This window comes from Oncorhynchus clarkii, chromosome 16, assembly GCF_045791955.1.
Source record: "Oncorhynchus clarkii lewisi isolate Uvic-CL-2024 chromosome 16, UVic_Ocla_1.0, whole genome shotgun sequence".
Taxonomy (NCBI): Eukaryota; Metazoa; Chordata; class Actinopteri; order Salmoniformes; family Salmonidae; genus Oncorhynchus; species Oncorhynchus clarkii.
This window is the reverse complement of record NC_092162.1, coordinates 70129889-70148763: the sequence shown is the minus strand read 5'-3', so window position 1 is coordinate 70148763 and position 18875 is coordinate 70129889. Positions and strand designations below refer to the sequence as shown.

Sequence of the window (18875 nt, the reverse complement as noted above, 5' to 3'; positions counted from 1 at the left end):
CACACCTGTCGTCTGGCCAGTCTCCCGTGATGTAGCGCTCAGGATTGACGAGCTGTTCAGACCTTCTTTATCTATGGCCTTATTCCCACTACAAGAGATAAAGGAGAGTCTGAGGAGTGGCCAATTCATAATACATCCTTGCCTTAGCCTTTTGTTGTGTCTGGAAACGTGACATTCTTGGGTCGCAGCTCAAATTTACCGTAAATATCACAGTAGCCACTAGCCATTAAGCACAAACTATTTAACAGTTCAAGCCCGTGGGCCCCCCCGCCTTGCTCTGGGGGTCCCCACCCCCCCAAATATATAATAATAATAATAATAATAATAATAATAATAATAATAATAATAATAATCAATATATCTAAATTGAATCCATTTTAAATTTGAGCTGTAAAACAACAAAATGTTGACTAAGGCAAGGGGTGTGAATCCTTTCTGAAGGCACTAGCTCTCTAGCAGGAGTTAGCTGTGTAATGTCAGCTCATTTAATGTGTACGGATAAGAAAATAAACCCTTTAATAAAATAAACCCTTTAATTGTCTGCACATACTTGTGAATTGTTACATTATTCAAGAGCGTAATATGGTTCAGAGGTAGACTGGCTCTGGCAGCCAAAACAGCCAAAATACTCCATCTAAACGTGAATCCATTCTCAATTGTGATACGATTCTAGAAACATAAAGCCCTTTACTTTCATATCGCATCCAAAATAATTTTAAAAATGCAAAATACCCACTGTTTTAACCTGCTTTTTCACAGTTGCAGAAGAAGATGGTGTTTTTCAGTGACATCACATTTCTGGCGGCCATTCTTCCATTCCACACAGGTGTTCGGAGCTTCCGTCTGTCTTTAATTTAATCAGTTTGAGGTTCTGAGAGCTCTGGAGCAGGTTTTCATCAATAATCTCTCTGTTCATCTTTGCCTCGATCCTGACTAGTCTCCCAGTCCCTGCTGCTGAGAAACATCCCCACAGCATGAGTCTGCCACCACCACCACCATGCTTCACCGTAGGGATGGTGCCAGGTTTCCTCCAGACGTGACGCTTGGCATTCAGGTCAAAGAATCTTGTTTCTCATGGTCTGCGAGTCCTTTAGATGCCTCCTAGCAAACTCCAAGCAGGCTATCATGTGCCTTTTACTGAGGAGTGGCTTCCATCTGGCCACTCTACCATAAAGGCCTGATTGGAGGAGTGCTGCAGAAATGGTTGTCCTTCTGGAAGATTCTCCCATGTCCACAGAGGTTCACTCTGACATCTGACTCTGTTCATCGGGTTCTTGGTCACCTCCCTGACCAAGGCCCTATTTAAATATATTTTTTTAACCTTTATTTAACTAGGCAAGTCAGTTAAGAACAAATTCTTATTGACAATGATGGCCTACCCCGGCCAAACCCGGACAACACTGGGCCACCCTATGGGACTCCCAATCACAGCCAGATGTGATGCAGCCTGGATTCGACTGCAGCCTCTTGCACTGAGATGCAGTGCCTTAGAACGCTGCGCCACTCGGGAGCCCCTTCTCCCCCAATTGTTCAGTTTGGCCAGCTCTAGGTCTGGGTGGTTCCAAACTTCTTCCATTTAAGAATGATGGAGGCCACTGTGTTCTTGGGGACCTTCAATGCTGCAGACATTTTTTGGTACCCTTTCCCAGATCTGTGCCTCAACACAATCCTGTCTCTGAACTCTATGGACAATTCATTCGACCTTGTGGCTTGTTTTTTTTCTCTAGCATGCACTGTTAACTGTGTGACCTTATATAGACAGGTGTGTGGACTCCAATCAAGTTGTAGAAACATCTCAAGGATGATCAATGGAAGCAGGATACACCTGAGCTCAATTTTGAATCTTATAGCCAAATGTCTGAATACTTATGTAAATAGGGTGTGTCTGTTTTTATACATTTGCTAAAATGTCTAAACCTGTTTTTGATTTTTTCATTCTGGGGTATTGTGATGTCATTCTGGGGTATTGTGATGTCATTATGAGGTATTCTGATGTCATTATGGGGTATCGTGATGTCATTATGGAGTATTGTGTGTTGATTGCTGATTGCTGAGGAATTTTTATTTATTTAATCCATTTTAGAATAAAGCTGTAACGTAACAAAAGGTGGAAGAAGTCTCGGGGTCTGAATACATTCCGAAGGGACTGTATGTACTCTTAGGCTTACACTAGCATATCAAAGTGACCTTAGAACAAAGCAGGCTTCATTTGATCAATATCATGGAAGTCATTATACGAGGTAAAAGCACGTTTCCATTGAAAACGTTGATGATTCACCGGGGGAGTTTCTTTATTGCCTGCAAGCAACAACAACAAAAATGCTGCTGGGATTTAAAGCTACGGCGACAATTTCAAAATGAAACAGCTTGTTACTACAATTCAAGTAAAAAACTTATGACAAGTCTTCAAAATGTCTGTACATTTCAGTTGTTTCAAAAACATTGCTCTGCGATTTAAAAAATGTATATATACTTTGTAAGAGTGTTGGCTCAATGAGACAATTCTGTTTACACTGCCCCGACAGAGGGGGAGCAACTGTCGGACGACTCTACATTTTTTAAATGTATTAATTAGTAGCACTGGTGCTTCCAACTTAACAAAGTAAGGAGCACCACATGAAATTTAGGAGCACCACATGAAATTTAGGAGCACCACATGAAATTTAGGAGCACCACATGAAATTTAGGAGCACCACATGAAATTTAGGAGCACTACATGAAATTTAGGAGCACCACATGAAATTTAGGAGCACCACATGAAATTTAGGAGCACCAGAAAATACTTTAAAAAAAAAAAAAAGTTTTATAATGGATTGAGATTCAGCCTATACTGGGCCTGTATGAATTCAATCTACTTCTGAAGGACATCTACAACTATTACATAATGCTGTAAAGACATATAGATTTATTATAAAAACCTAAATTGTTGATACGATTAAATGTGTTAACGATACATGAGTAGATTTAGAACGGTCCATGACATGGTTTCTACATTTATTCATTTATTTAAATTCGCTATAGGAAGATCCCATATTTGGTGCCGGTAATATGGGTCAGATCTTTCGACCCTGACCGGGTTGGAAGCAAAGCCGTTTTCACTGTAGTGATGGTGCAACCATGACGCTTTTGAAATCTGCACTCGTTTCTCTAAGGCCGTCCTGAAACAATGGTACAATGGGAAGCCTTATCACCACAACCGTTATTATCTGGGAGATTTATTTCCTAATAAATAAAACTCCTGGTCGAATATTTTGTTGCATATGAAACGGTCACACTTTTTGAGCCCATGCTCAAAGAGAGCATTTTAGCAGAAAGTCTTTAAGTGTGAAGACCCTCTAAATCCCTTCATGATCTGACGCAATAGCAGGCCCGACGCAATAGCAGGCCCGACGCAATAGCAGGCCCGACGCAATAGCAGGTCTGTGTCAGAGGTGGAGAGTTGAGCTGTGGGAATCCAAACAAAACTAGAGAACATTACTGGCGTCCATTATCTTTTGTGTGTGTGTGTGTGTGTGTGTGCATTTTGAATACCCTTGTTAACCATTTAACCCTTTTACCAGAATGAACTCTGGCTGTCTGAGGACTTTGGGGAGAAGTGGAGGAAGATCCACGACATGGTGTGTCTGGCCAAATGGTAAGAGACAACTTTTTTTAGGTAAATATGTTAAGAATAGAGTTAGCAGAAGAGCCCATCCTTACAGGGCTGCCACAGGGTAATAGTTATATATATATATATATATTTATATATTATATATATATATGATCTATTAGCAGCCAGTTATACCATTGTTCATGGTCTGTTTTGATTTCCTATAATGACCACTATTGTTATGTAGACTGTACTGAATGTTCATTCCCTCTCGAACTGCAGCTCTGAGTCCCTGAGGTTGATTTGGTGGAATTATATTTTCTTGACCTCTTCTCCCTCAGGCAGCTAGCCGATTTTAGTTTTACATTTAGTTCAAGGGTCAAAGTAAGGTGTTACGGTCCGGTACGGCGTCCCAGTTAAAGAGATAGTGGGGTACGCCAAACAGGTGAAACACGAGCTGATCACAATAACTACAACACAATGTCAAGAAAACTGTTGGCTTTTACACAATTATTTAGCATTACTATTTATCATCGTTACTTATCAGTACTATATCGTTACTTATCAGTACTATATCGGTACTTATCAGTACTATATCGGTACTTATCAGTACTATATCGGTACTTATCAGTACTATATCGTTACTTATCAGTACTATATCGTTACTTATCAATACTGTATCGTTACTTATCAGTACTATATTGTTACTTATCAGTACTGTCGTTTCTTATCAGTACTGTCGTTTCTTAGCAGTACTATATCGTTACTTATCAGTACTATATCGGTACTTATCAGTACTATATCGGTACTTATCAGTACTATATATTGTTACTAGTTATTATTATTCTTTATCATTACTGCATGTCAGAGGCATGAAAAATGAACGAATGGACTTGAAAACGTGTGGTATAGCCTACGTTCCAAAATGTGCCGTGCTTAGATGAAAACACTGACAAGGCAGAGGTCGAGTGGGCGACACCGAGACGTGCGGACCGGTTGTGTTTATGACACAATAAAAGGTAATGCAGTTTAAACGTTAAATGACAAATCTTCACGACTAGGCCCAGTCCACAGACTAGGCCCGGTCCACAGACTAGGCCCGGTCCACAGACTAGGCCCACAGAGAGCTCATACACACATAGGATTGTCCCGTGTCAGGAAGAAAGGACATCTACTTTCACCCCTGAGTATGTTGAATAAACATCCAGTACTTCCCCCACTGTTGTCAGGGCACCATGCAAACAGTAAAAGCAGGCAGGAAACTGGCATTGCAGTCATGTTAGTTAATGTTTGACTAGGTATTCTCTGGGCCAAGCCCTTTGTTAGTTTAATGTTTGACTAGGTGTTCTCTGGGCCAAGCCCTTTGTTAGTTTAATGTTTGACTAGGTGTTCTCTGGGCCAAGCTCTTTGTTAGTTTAATGTTTGACTAGGTGTTCTCTGGGCCAAGCCCTTTGTTAGTTTAATGTTTGACTAGGTGTTCTCTGGGCCATGCCCTTTGTTAGTTTAATGTTTGACTAGGTGTTCTCTGGGCCAAGCCCTTTGTTAGTTAATGTTTGACTAGGTGTTCTCTGGGCCAAGCCCTTTGGTAGTTTAGTGTTTGACTAGGTGTTCTCTGGGCCAAGCCCTTTGTTAGTTTAATGTTTGACTAGGTGTTCTCTGGGCCAAGCCCTTTGTTAGTTTAATGTTTGACTAGGTGTTCTCTGGGCCAAGCCCTTTGTTAGTTTAATGTTTGACTAGGTGTTCTCTGGGCCAAGCCCTTTGTTAGTTTGTGTTTGACTAGGTGTTCTCTGGGCCAAGCCCTTTGTTAGTTTAATGTTTGACTAGGTGTTCTCTGGGCCAAGCCCTTTGTTAGTTTAATGTTTGACTAGGTGTTCTCTGGGCCAAGCCCTTTGTTAGTTTGTGTTTGACTAGGTGTTCTCTGGGCCAAGCCCTTTGTTAGTTTAATGTTTGACTAGGTATTCTCTGGGCCAAGCCCTTTGTTAGTTTAATGTTTGACTAGGTGTTCTCTGGGCCAAGCCCTTTGTTAGTTTGTGTTTGACTAGGTGTTCTCTGGGCCAAGCCCTTTGTTAGTTTAATGTTTGACTAGGTATTCTCTGGGCCAAGCCCTTTGTTAGTTTAATGTTTGACTAGGTGTTCTCTGGGCCAAGCCCTTTGTTAGTTTGTGTTTGACTAGGTGTTCTCTGGGCCAAGCCCTTTGTTAGTTCGTGTTTGACTAGGTGTTCTCTGGGCCAAGCCCTTTGTTAGTTCGTGTTTGACTAGGTGTTCTCTGGGCCAAGCCCTTTGTTAGTTCGTGTTTGACTAGGTGTTCTCTGGGCCAAGCCCTTTGTTAGTTCGTGTTTGACTAGGTGTTCTCTGGGCCAAGCCCTTTGTTAGTTTAGTGTTTGACTAGGTGTTCTCTGGGCCAAGCCCTTTGTTAGTTCGTGTTTGACTAGGTGTTCTCTGGGCCAAGCCCTTTGTTAGTTTGTGTTTGACTAGGTGTTCTCTGGGCCAAGCCCTTTGTTAGTTTAATGTTTGACTAGGTGTTCTCTGGGCCAAGCCCTTTGTTAGTTTAATGTTTGACTAGGTATTCTCTGGGCCAAGTCAGTACTAGCTGTGATGAAAGGGCATCGGTACTAGCTCTGTTTGTTTACCTTCGCCGGTTCACTTTCTAATGCTGCAGCACCAGTAGTGTTGAGTACACACACACACACACACACACACACACACACACACACACACACAAAGGCAGGCAGGCAGGCAGGCAGAAACACATACAGCGATATCACGCCACCCAGCCTCTCTTCCCAGTCCCCTTGAAACCTAACCTTGATCGTTTAGCTTGACCTATATTCCTAACTAGGACATGACGAGATTCTGAAGATCGGCACAATGGAACCGTTGGCGCGAAGTACCTGTTTGAGAAGGGCACGGCTCTAACCGTCTGCGGGATGAGACGTGTGGTAAACTAACTGTGGCACCATGACAATTAGCCGCTAAGATGATGAAACACGTCACCGAGGTCTTTTTTTAGTACAGCAGGAGCAGCGCATTTTCAACTGTTACCAGTGTGTCCCGAAGAATATCGTCAACGAAGTCATATTTTATTCCACTATAGTTTCAAAAAAAGTGACCATGGTGCTGTACTTACAACAAAACATGTTTGGCTATTGTGTAAATGTTTCCAAAGGCTAGGTTCTGTACAGTAATGTGTGGGGGACAGCTTGTACATGTTTATAAAGGCTAGGTTCTGTACAGTAATGTGTGACAGCTTGTACATGTTTATAAAGGCTAGGTTCTGTACAGTAATGTGTGGGGGACAGCTTGTACATGTTTATAAAGGCTAGGTTCTGTACAGTAATGTGTGACAGCTTGTACATGTTTATAAAGGCTAGGTTCTGTACAGTAATGTGTGGGGGACAGCTTGTACATGTTTATAAAGGCTAGATTATGGACAGTAATGTGTGGGGGACAGCTTGTACATGTTTATAAAGGCTAGGATCTGTACAGTAATGTGTGGGGGACAGCTTATACATGTTTATAAAGGCTAGGATCTGTACAGTAATGTGTGGGGGACAGCTTGTACATGTTTATAAAGGCTAGGATCTGTACAGTAATGTGTGGGGGACAGCTTGTACATGTTTATAAAGGCTAGGATCTGTACAGTAATGTGTGGGGGACAGCTTGTACATGTTTATAAAGGCTAGGTTCTGTACAGTAATGTGTGGGGGACAGCTTGTACATGTTTATAAAGGCTAGGTTCTGTACAGTAATGTGTGGGGGACAGCTTGTACATGTTTATAAAGGCTAGGTTCTGTACAGTAATGTGTGGGGGACAGCTTGTACATGTTTATAAAGGCTAGGTTCTGTACAGTAATATGTGGGGGACAGCTTGTACATGTTTATAAAGGCTAGGTTCTGTACAGTAATGTGTGGGGGACAGCTTGTACATGTTTATAAAGGCTAGGTTCTGTACATGTGGGGGACAGCTTGTACATGTTTATAAAGGCTAGGTTCTGTACAGTAATGTGTGACAGCTTGTACATGTTTATAAAGGCTAGATTATGTACAGTAATGTGTGGGGGACAGCTTGTACATGTTTATAAAGGCTAGGATCTGTACAGTAATGTGTGGGGGACAGCTTGTACATGTTTATAAAGGCTAGGTTCTGTACATATGGGGGACAGCTTGTACATGTTTATAAAGGCTAGGATCTGTACAGTAATGTGTGGGGGGACAGCTTGTACATGTTTATAAAGGCTAGGTTCTGTACATGTGGGGGACAGCTTGTACATGTTTATAAAGGCTAGGTTCTGTACAGTAATGTGTGACAGCTTGTACATGTTTATAAAGGCTAGATTATGTACAGTAATGTGTGGGGGACAGCTTGTACATGTTTATAAAGGCTAGGTTCTGTACAGTAATGTGTGAGGGGACAGCTTGTACATGTTTATAAAGGCTAGGTTCTGTACAGTAATGTGTGACCGCTTGTCTTCTCTGTTTCCAGGGGGATGGACAGTAATGTGTGGGGGACAGCTTGTACATGTTTATAAAGGCTAGGTTCTGTACAGTAATGTGTGACCGCTTGTCTTCTCTGTTTCCAGGGGGATGGACAGTAATGTGTGACCGCTTGTCTTCTCTGTTTCCAGGGGGATGGACAGTAATGTGTGACCGCTTGTCTTCTCTGTTTCCAGGGGGATGGACAGTAATGTGTGACCACTTGTCTTCTCTGTTTCCAGGGGGATGGACAGTAACCTATTCTTTACCACCAACCTCAATGGGTCCTGCAGTGAGTGACACCGACATCCATTCAAATAGCTAATAAACCTTGAAAATGATTTCACAGTCTCTCGTGACAGACTGACATAAATAGTTGACATGGATGCCAAGGAAAGACAGAGAGAGGGATTGATGGAAACAGTGATAGAGGGATTGAGAGAGAAAGATGTTTACTTTTATCTATTCTTATAGTTAGAAACTGAAAGTCTTGATCAATCCCAAATCCAAGGTTTTCATCAATCCCTCTCTTTCTTTCTCTCTCAATCCCTCTATCGCTGTTTCCATCAATTCCTCTCTCTCTCTCTCTCTCTCTCGATCAATCACTCTCTTTCCATCTCTCTCTCTCTCTCAGATGAAAGGGGGATGCTAGACTTGAGAAAGACGGTAGACTACGGGAAGACCATCAAGACTGTTGCCATTAAAATCTTCTCTTTCGGCCTGGGGGGAAAGTTCCTCTTTGCTTCTGTTATGACTGGAACTGTAAGTATGAGTGTGTGTCGGTGTGGTGTACTTGTTTATTTGTGTGTGTTAGTTTGCAAATGTTTTGTATGTGAGCTTGTTCTTTAAGCCTAAGGCCTAGCTGATACCATCTCTCTATCTCCCTCTCACTTTCTTTCTCATTCCCTCGCACTCTCTCATTCCCTTGCACTCTATCTCTGCATCTCTATCTTTGCATCTCTCCCCCCCCTCTTTCTCTCTCTCCCCCTTCTTTCTCTCTCCCCCCTATTTCTCTCCCCCCCCCCCTCTCTGTCTCTCCCTCCCCTCTCTCTCTGCCCCCCTCCCCCCCCCCCCCCCTCTCTGTCTCTCCCTCCCCTCTCTCTGTCTGTGTCTCTGTCTCCCTCACCCAGGGCACTCTGAGGATGATCCATGTGTCGACTAACCAGGGGGAGGATTGGAACATGGCTCAGCTGCCTCCGGTTGGCCACGAGGAGTTCTATTCTATCTTGTCAGCCAATGACGACATGGTGTTCATGCACGTGGATGAACCAGGAGGTCAGTCAATAGCCTATACTGTGTTCTTTTTTTCCACAGAATGTCACTCTAGTTAACCATGTTGGAGAGGACCCTAACAGGACCGATGTTCTCTCCTCATCCTTTCATGTCCTCTTGACCTCCCTTCATCTCCTTCCGCTCCTATTCCGGTCTTCTTCTACTTGTTTTAAGAAGGTCATAGCAAGGATCATTTAGCTATTTGAATTGGATTTTTAAGACACCTTGAAGTCCATAAAAAAAAAATATATATATATATATGTGTGTGTGTGTCAAAAGTTTGGACACACTCATTCAAGGGTTTTTCTTTATTTTTTAAAACTATTTTTCTCAGCCCAAACTACCTCAATTGGGTTGAGGTCGGGTGATTGTGGAGGCCAGGTCATCTGATGCAGCACTCATCACTCTCCTTTTTGGTCAAATAGCTCTTACACAGCCTGGAGGTGTGTTGGGTCATTGTCCTGTTGAAAAACAAATGATAGTCCCACTAAGCGCAAACCAGATGAGATGGCGTATCACTATCATTAGCCATGTTGGTTAAGTGTGCCTTGAATTCTGAATAAATCACAGACCGTGTCACCAGCAGAGCACCCCCACACCATCAAACCTACTCCTCCATGCTTCACGGTGGGATCCACACATGCGGAGATCATCCGTTCACCTACTCTGCGTCTCACAAAGACACGGCAGTTGGAACCCAAATTAAAAAATGTGGACTCATCAGACCAAAGGACAAATTTCCACTGGTCTAATGTCCATTGCTTGTGTTTCTATTGAATATATTTCGATTTGTTTAACTTTTTTTTTGTTACTGCATGATTCCATATGTGTTATTTCATAGTTGATCAAATTTATTTATATAACCCTTCTTACATCAGCTGATATCTCAAAGTGCTGTACAGAAACCCAGCCTAAAACCCCAAACAGCAAGCAATGCAGGTGTAGAAGCACGGTGGCTAGGAAAAACTCACTAGAAAGGCCGAAACCTAGAGAGGAACCAGGCTCTGAGGGGTGGCCAGTCCTCTTCTGGCTGTGCCTGGTGGAGATTATAACAGAACATGGCCAAGATGTTCAAATGTTCATAGATGACCAGCAGGGTCAAATAATGATAATCACAGTAGTTGTCGAGAGTGCAGCATGTCAGCACCTCCGGAGTAAAGGTCAGTTGGCTTTTCATAGCCGATCATTCAGAGTATCTCTACCGCTCCTGCTGTCTCTAGAGAGTTAAAAACAGCAGGTCCTGGGTCAGGGTTCCATAGCCGCAGGCAGAACAGTTGAAACTGGAGCAGCAGCACGGCCAGGTGGGCTGGGGACAGCAAGGAGTCATCATGCCAGGTAGTCCTGAGGCATGGTCCTAGGGCTCAGGTCCTCCGAGAGAGAGAATTGGAGAGAGCATACTTTAATTCACACAGGACACCGGATAAGACAGGAGAAGTACTCCAGATATAACAGACTGACCCTAGCCCCCCGAGACATAAACTACTGCAGCATAAATACTGGAGGCTGAGACAGGAGGGGTCAGGAGACACTCTGGCCCCATCCGATGATACCCCCAGACAGGGCAAACAGGCAGGATATAACCCCACCCACTTTGCCAAAGCACAGCCCCCACACCACTAGAGGGATGTCTTCAACCACCAACTTACCATCCTGAGACAAGGCCGAGTATAGCCCACAAAGATCTCCGCCACGGCACAACCCAAGGAGGGGGCGCGAACCCAGATGTCTTCACTAATATTCTACAATGTAGAAAATAGTAAAAATAAATAAAAACCCTTGCAATTTCTGAGGCTGGTAACTCTCATGAACTTATCCGCTGCAGCAGAGGTAACTCTGGGTCTTCCTTTCCTGCGGCGGTCCTCATGAGAGACAGTTACCTCTGATGCGGAGGATCAGTTCATTAGAGTTAACTGGCTCTCATGAGGACCGCCACAGGAAAGGAAGACCCAGAGTTACCTCTGCTGCAGAGGATCAGTCCATTATATGGACTTGGTCTTTTACCAAATAGGGCTGTCTTCTGTAAACCACCCCTACCTTGTCACAACACAACTGATTGGCTCAAACGCATTAAGAAGGAAAATAATTTATGGAATTTAACTTTTAACAAGGCACACCTGTTAATTGAAATGCATTCCAGGTGACTACCTCATGAAGCTGGTTGAGAGAATGCCAAGAGTGTGCAAAGCTGTCATCAAGGCAACGGGTGGCTCCTTTGAAGAATCTCAAATATAAAATAGATTTTGATTTGTTTAACACTTTTTTTAAATTACTGCATGATGTAACAATGTAAATAATAGTACAAATTAAGGAAAACCCTTTAATGAGTAGGTGTGTTCGAACTTTTGACTGGTATTATGTTTATTCATTAAAAAAATGTTGGAGGGCCTTATTGCTTTTAGCCCATACAAATGCATTGAATAACAGGTTCACTACATGGAACAACTTTCTCTTAAAAAGTTCTCCTTTAGTTTCTAAATGTTTCATTGTCTCCAGACACTTGCCATGTCTCCTCTATTCCTCTCCTTCACTTTTCTCCATTGTTTATCTATTCTAATACAGTTGTCGCAGTGACCTAATACAGTGACCTAATCCTTTATGTCCCTGGACACTGGCTTTGGCACCGTCTATGTGTCAGATGACAAGAGGCACTGTTTAAGTCTCTGTTCCCCTCTCCTCCCCTGTTCCCCTCCTCTCCTCCCCTGTTCCTCCTCTCCTCCCCTGTTCCTCCTCTCCTCCCCTGTTCCTCTCCTCCTCTCCTCCCCTGTTCCTCCTCTCCTCCCCTGTTCCTGTCCTCCTCTCCTGTTCCTCCTTTCCTCTCCTCCTCTCCTCCCCTGGACCTGTCCTCCTCTCCTCCCCTGGACCTGTCCTCCTCTCCTCCCCTGGACCTGTCCTCCTCTCCTCCCCTGTTCCTGTCCTCCTCTCCTCCCCTGGACCTGTCCTCCTCTCCTGTTCCTCCTTTCCTCTCCTCCTCTCCTCCCCTGGACCTGTCCTCCTCTCCTCCCCTGTTCCTGTCCTCCTCTCCTGTTCCTCCTTTCCTGTCCTCCTCCCTGGACCTGTCCTCCTCTCCTGTTCCTCCTTTCGTCGTCTCCTCTCCTCCCCTGGACCTGTCCTCCTCTCCTCCCCTGTTCCTGTCCTCCTCTCCTCCCCTGGACCTGTCCTCCTCTCCTCCCCTGTTCCTGTCCTCCTCTCCTGTTCCTCCTTTCCTCTCCTCCTCTCCTCCCCTGGACCTGTCCTCCTATCCTCCCCTGTTACTGTCCTCCCCTGTTACTGTCCTCCTCTCCTCCTCTCCTCCCCTGTTACTCTCCTCCTCTCCTCCCCTGTTACTCCTCTCCTCCCCATGTTACACCTCTCCTCCCCTGTTACTCTCCTCCTCTCCTCCTCTCCTCCCCTGTTACTCTCCTCCTCTCCTCCCCTGTTACTCCCCTCCTCTTATACTCTCCTTCACTTTTCTCCATTTCTTATCTCTACAGTACCCAAATACAGTTCTTCTCCTATATCTCCCCAGACACAGGCTATGGCAGCATCTACGTGTCAGACGACAGGGGTACCGTGTACTCTAAGTCTCTGGAGCGTCATCTCTACACCACCACAGGGGGAGACACTGACTTCACCAACGTTACTTCTCTACGAGGGGTCTTCATCACCAGTATACTGGCAGAGGGTAGGGACTACACACACACACACCTGCTTTGAATCCCCCAACAGGTAGAGCAGGCCTGAGATGGTAAAGGGAGTTCCAAAGGCATTGGTGCGTGGCAGGAAAAAGGCTGCGTGACTGTGTCCCAGACAGACTGCGGTGTGTTTCCGCCGTAACAGTTATGAGGCCTAGGATGAATGACTTTCATTAGCTGTTCAGTGTGAGTTCAGCTGCATGTCTATAGGAGAGCCATACATGGAGAAACGCTGGATTATATCTATATGTCTCTCAGGATAACCTCTGTCTCGTCGTTGTGTTTATTTATTTCTCCTCCAGACGGCTCGGTGCAGTCCGTGGTGTCCTTCGACCAGGGAGGGGAATGGGTGCCCCTGCAGAAACCTGCCAACACCAAGTGTGACTCCACAGCCAAAGACCCCGACAAGTGCAGTCTCCACATCCACGCAGCTTACAGCACGGCTATGAAGCTGAACGTCCCCATGCTGCCTCTCAGTGAACCAAACGCTGTAGGACTCATCATGGCTCACGGTAAATCACTCACACACACACACACACACACATACCTCATCCTCATTAACCTGTCCATTACTATTTCAATTTGACTTAGCAAAAAGGACAGGCAGTTGTGTTTGTGCCGGAGGCTGGTCCAGCGTTGACACTCGTGGTTCATGTCTAGACTCAGCCACTGATCTGTGGCCTTCTCCCGTAATCTAAAAGACATACAGTGCCTTCGGAAAGTATTTAGACCCCAAGACTTTTTCCACTTTTAGTTAATTTTACGTTACAGCCTTATTCTAAAATGGATGAAATAAATACAAATCCTCATCAATCTACACACAATACCCCATAATGACATCACAATGCCCCATAATGACATCACAATGCCCCATAATGACATCACAATGCCCCATAATGACATCACAATGCCCCATAATGACATCACAATACCCCATAATGACATCACAATACCCCATAATGACATCCCAATACCCCATAATGACATCACAATACCCCATAATGACATCACAATACCCCATAATGACATCACAATACCCCATAATGACATCACAATACCCCATAATGACATCACAATACCCCATAATGACATCACAATACCCCATCACAATACCCCATAATGACATCACAATACCCCATCACAATACCCCATAATGACATCACAATACCCCAAAATGACATCACAATACCCCATAATGACATCACAATACCCCATAATGACATCACAATGCCCCATAATGACATCACAATACCCCATAATGACATCACAATACCCCATCACAATACCCCATAATGACATCACAATACCCCGTAATGACATCACAATACCCCGTAATGACATCACAATACCCCGTAATGACATCCCAATACCCCATAATGACATCACAATACCCCATAATGACATCACAATACCCCATAATGACATCACAATACCCCATCACAATACCCCATAATGACATCACAATACCCCATCACAATACCCCATAATGACATCACAATGCCCCATAATGACATCACAATACCCCATAATGACATCACAATACCCCATAATGACATCACAATGCCCCATAATGACATCACAATGCCCCATAATGACATCACAATACCCCATAATGACATCCCAATACCCCGTAATGACATCACAATACCCCGTAATGACATCACAATACCCCGTAATGACATCACAATACCCCGTAATGACATCCCAATACCCCGTAATGACATCACAATAACCCGTAATGACATCCCAATAACCCATAATGACATCCCAATACCCCATAATGACATCCCAATACCCCATAATGACATCCCAATACCCCATAATGACATCCCAATACCCCATAATTACATCACAATACCCCATAATCACATCACAATACCCCATAATGACATCACAATACCCCATAATGACATCACAATACCCCATAATGACATCACAATACCCCATAATGACATCACAATACCCCATAATGACATCACAATACCCCATCACAATACCCCATAATGACATCACAATACCCCGTAATGACATCACAATACCCCGTAATGACATCACAATACCCCGTAATGACATCACAATACCCCGTAATGACATCCCAATACCCCGTAATGACATCACAATAACCCGTAATGACATCCCAATACCCCGTAATGACATCCCAATACCCCGTAATGACATCCCAATACCCCATAATGACATCACAATACCCCATAATCACATCACAATACCCCATAATCACATCACAATACCCCATAATGACATCACAATACCCCATAATGACATCACAATACCCCATAATGACATCACAATACCCCATAATGACATCACAATACCCCATAATGACATCACAATACCCCATAATGACACCACAATACCCCATAAGGACACCACAATACCCCATAAGGACACCACAATACCCCATAATGACACCACAATACCCCATAATGACACCACAATACCCCATAATGACACCACAATACCCCATAATGACACCACAATACCCCATAATGGCATCACAATACCCCATAATGGCATCACAATACCCCATAATGGCATCACAATACCCCATAATGGCATCACAATACCCCATAATGACATCACAATACCCCATAATGACATCACAATACCCCATAATGACATCACAATACCCCATAATGACATCACAATACCCCATAATGACATCACAATACCCCATAATGACAAAGTGAAAACAGGTTTTTAGACATGTTTGCAAATATATTACAAATAAAAAAACATACCTTATTTACATAATTAATTTTGACCATTTGCTATGAGACTAGAACTTGAGATCAGGTGCATCCTGTTTCCATTGATCATCCTTGAGATGTTTCTACAACTTGATTGGAGTCTGTCTACCTGTGGTAAATTCAATTGATTGGAGATGATTTGGAAAGGCACACACCTGTCTATATAAGGTTGACAGTGCATGTCAGAGCAAAAACCAAGCCATGCGGTCAAAGGAATTGTCCGTAGAGCTCCGAGACAGGATTGTGTCGAGGCAGAGATCTGGGGAAGGGTACCAAAACATTTTTGCAGCATTGAAGGTCCCCAAGATCACAGTGTTCTCCATCATTCTTAAATGGAAGACATTTCGAACCACCAAGACTTTTCCTAGAGCTGGCTGCCCAGCCAAACTGAGCAATCAGGGGAGTAGGGCCTTGGTCAGTGAGGTGACCATGACCCCAATGGTCACTCTGACAGAGCTCCAGAGTTTCTCTGTGGAGATGGGAGAACTTTCCAGAAGGACAACCATCTCTGCAGCACTCCACCAATCAGGCCTTTGTGTTAGAGTGGCCAAACGGAAGACACTCCTCAGTAAAAGGCACATGACAGCCTGCTTGGAGTTTGCCAAAAGGCACCTAAAGCATTCTCAGACCATGAGAAACAAGATTCTCTGGTCTGATAAAACCAAGATTAAACTCTTTGGCCTGAATGCCAAGTGTCATGTCTGGATAAAACCTGGCACAATCCCTACGGTGAAGCATGGTGGTGGCAGCATCATGCTGTGGGGATGTTTTAGGGCGGCAGGAACTGAGGCTAGTCAGGATCGAGGGAAAGATGAACGGAGCAAAGTACAGAGAGATCCCTGATGAAAACCTGCTCCACAGCGCTCAGGACCTCAGACTGGGATGAAGGTTCACCCTTCCAACAGGACAATGACTCTAAGCACACAGCCAAGACAACGCAGGAGTGGCTTCGGGAGAAGTCCTTGAGTGTCACAGCCAGAACACGGACTTGAACCCGATCAACCATCTCTGGAGAAACCTGAAAATAGCTGTGTAGCAACGCTCCCCATCCAACCTGACAGAGTTTGAGAGGATTTGCAGAGAAGAATGGGAGAAACTCCCCAAATACAGGTGCTAAGCTTGCTTCATACTTGTAGTGTAATTTAATTGCTGCCAAAGGTGCTTCAACAAAGAACTGAGTAAAGTTTCCGAATATTGATGCTAATGCAATATTTCAGTTTCTAAAAAAACACTTTGCTTTGTCATTATGGGGTATTGTGTGTAGAAATGATGAGGGGGGGGGGGGGGGACTAATTTTATCAATTTTATAACCTAAACTCACAAAATGTGGAAAAAGTCAAGGGGTCGGAATATTTTCAGAAGGCACTGGATATTATATTATTATTAATAAATTAGTCTGACACCCCTGTAATGATACAATATATGCCTTTTAGGAGACAGTTTAATCCAAAGCAACTTATTCATGCTGCATACATTTAGTGGTGGTCCCGGGTATCGAACCAACTATCCTGGACCGTGTTCTACCAACTGAACTACAGAGGACCGTGTTCTACTAACTGAACTACAGAGGACCATGTTCTACTACCTGAACTACAGAGGACCATGTTCTACTACCTGAACTACAGAGGACCGTGTTCTACCAACTGAACTACAGAGGACCATGTTCTACTAACTGAACTACAGAGGACCATGTTCTACTAACTGAACTACAGAGGACCATGTTCTACTAACTGAACTACAGAGGACCATGTTCTACTACCTGAACTACAGAGGACCGTGTTCTACCAACTGAACTACAGAGGACCGTGTTCTACCAACTGAACTACAGAGGACCATGTTCTACCAACTGAACTACAGAGGACCGTGTTCTACCAACTGAACTACAGAGGACCGTGTTCTACCAACTGAACTACAGAGGACCGTGTTCTACCAACTGAACTACAGAGAACCACCAATATATAATGTTTGAATCAGTTGTGTCTAATAGGTAGTCTGCTCACCTCATCCTCAGAGAATGATTAAGTTATTTATTTATTTGCACACAGGAAAATACAAGACAATGTGATGATGAGGGTTTAAAAGGCAAGTCAAAATAGCATTTACAGGAGAGGTAGAAAACCCAGAGGGGCTTGTAAAGGCTGTTTCAAATATTTATAGAACAAAACCAACAACAAATGATATCCTGATTATCAAAACATAGAAAAAAATAGTTGAGGATTAATGCCCAAAACATTTTAAAACATCAATCGGGAAGAATAGAAAGGAACTAGATTGAGAGAGCCCTGGTACAGGGGAGCTTCCCAGCCCTGTGGACATAGAGGAGAGGCTGCACAAACCCAGTAATCACAAAAATGGATAAACCAATGGTATGTGTGAAGTACTGCATTTCATCATGATTGAGGGACAATGGCTAAAGATAGAATTACAATAATGGGGAGGTAACTCGCCATCATAGACACCGAGATAATCAAAATGACCTTAAACGCCCTCATCTTCATGTTATTTGTCCCCTCTCTGTCCCCTGGCCCAGGCCGTTTCACAGCCTTGAGAGGCAGCAGAACCCCTTCACATACATCAGGAGGAGGTACAGAACCAAAGTAAGCATAGATGTATATAGACATTTTAAATCAGATGCACACCGAACAAACCGTCCCCAAGAACTATCAGCCAGACAGCACCACAACAGCCCACCCTGTATCTCAGGGGTTTGTACTTCAGAAAGGTTACAGGGTGAACCACCGCCAGGTAACGCTCCACACAGATACAGCTTTGAAACAAGAGTCGACCAGTGTACAAGAGACCCGTGCCAAATGCTGCAAGACTTGAGACGGCAGTTGATTTGATGTGTATGCTGACAACAAAGAAGACAGAATTCAGGCAGAAGAGACACGGCCAGGTCTGAGCGAGAATAACTCTGAGGCCATATTGTCCCTCCCACTCCAGTCAGGATCAGCCACAGGACGTAGCCATTGGTGGGGACACTCGGGATGAGATTGAGTGCGCAGGAAGCAGTGTTGATGGATGTGCCTTGTGCATGGAGGCCAGCTACTGAGGTTCTGTTTGTCTCTGAGGTGTTCATGTCTTCACTTTCTGGATTGGTGT

At 43.9% G+C, this 18875-nt stretch overlaps 1 protein-coding gene across 1 annotated transcript in view; it reads left to right on the top strand.

Moving 5' to 3' along the window:
• LOC139368989 (sortilin-like) overlaps window positions 1-18875 on the top strand; it is a 40366-nt gene that overhangs the window by 10634 nt on the left and 10857 nt on the right. Inside the window, exons 6-11 of the mRNA XM_071108526.1 lie at window positions 3561-3634; window positions 8305-8354; window positions 8697-8824; window positions 9193-9337; window positions 12840-12995; window positions 13308-13517. Of these exons, the coding sequence (XP_070964627.1) occupies window positions 3561-3634; window positions 8305-8354; window positions 8697-8824; window positions 9193-9337; window positions 12840-12995; window positions 13308-13517 (763 nt within the window). The remainder of the gene's footprint in view (window positions 1-3560; window positions 3635-8304; window positions 8355-8696; window positions 8825-9192; window positions 9338-12839; window positions 12996-13307; window positions 13518-18875) is intronic.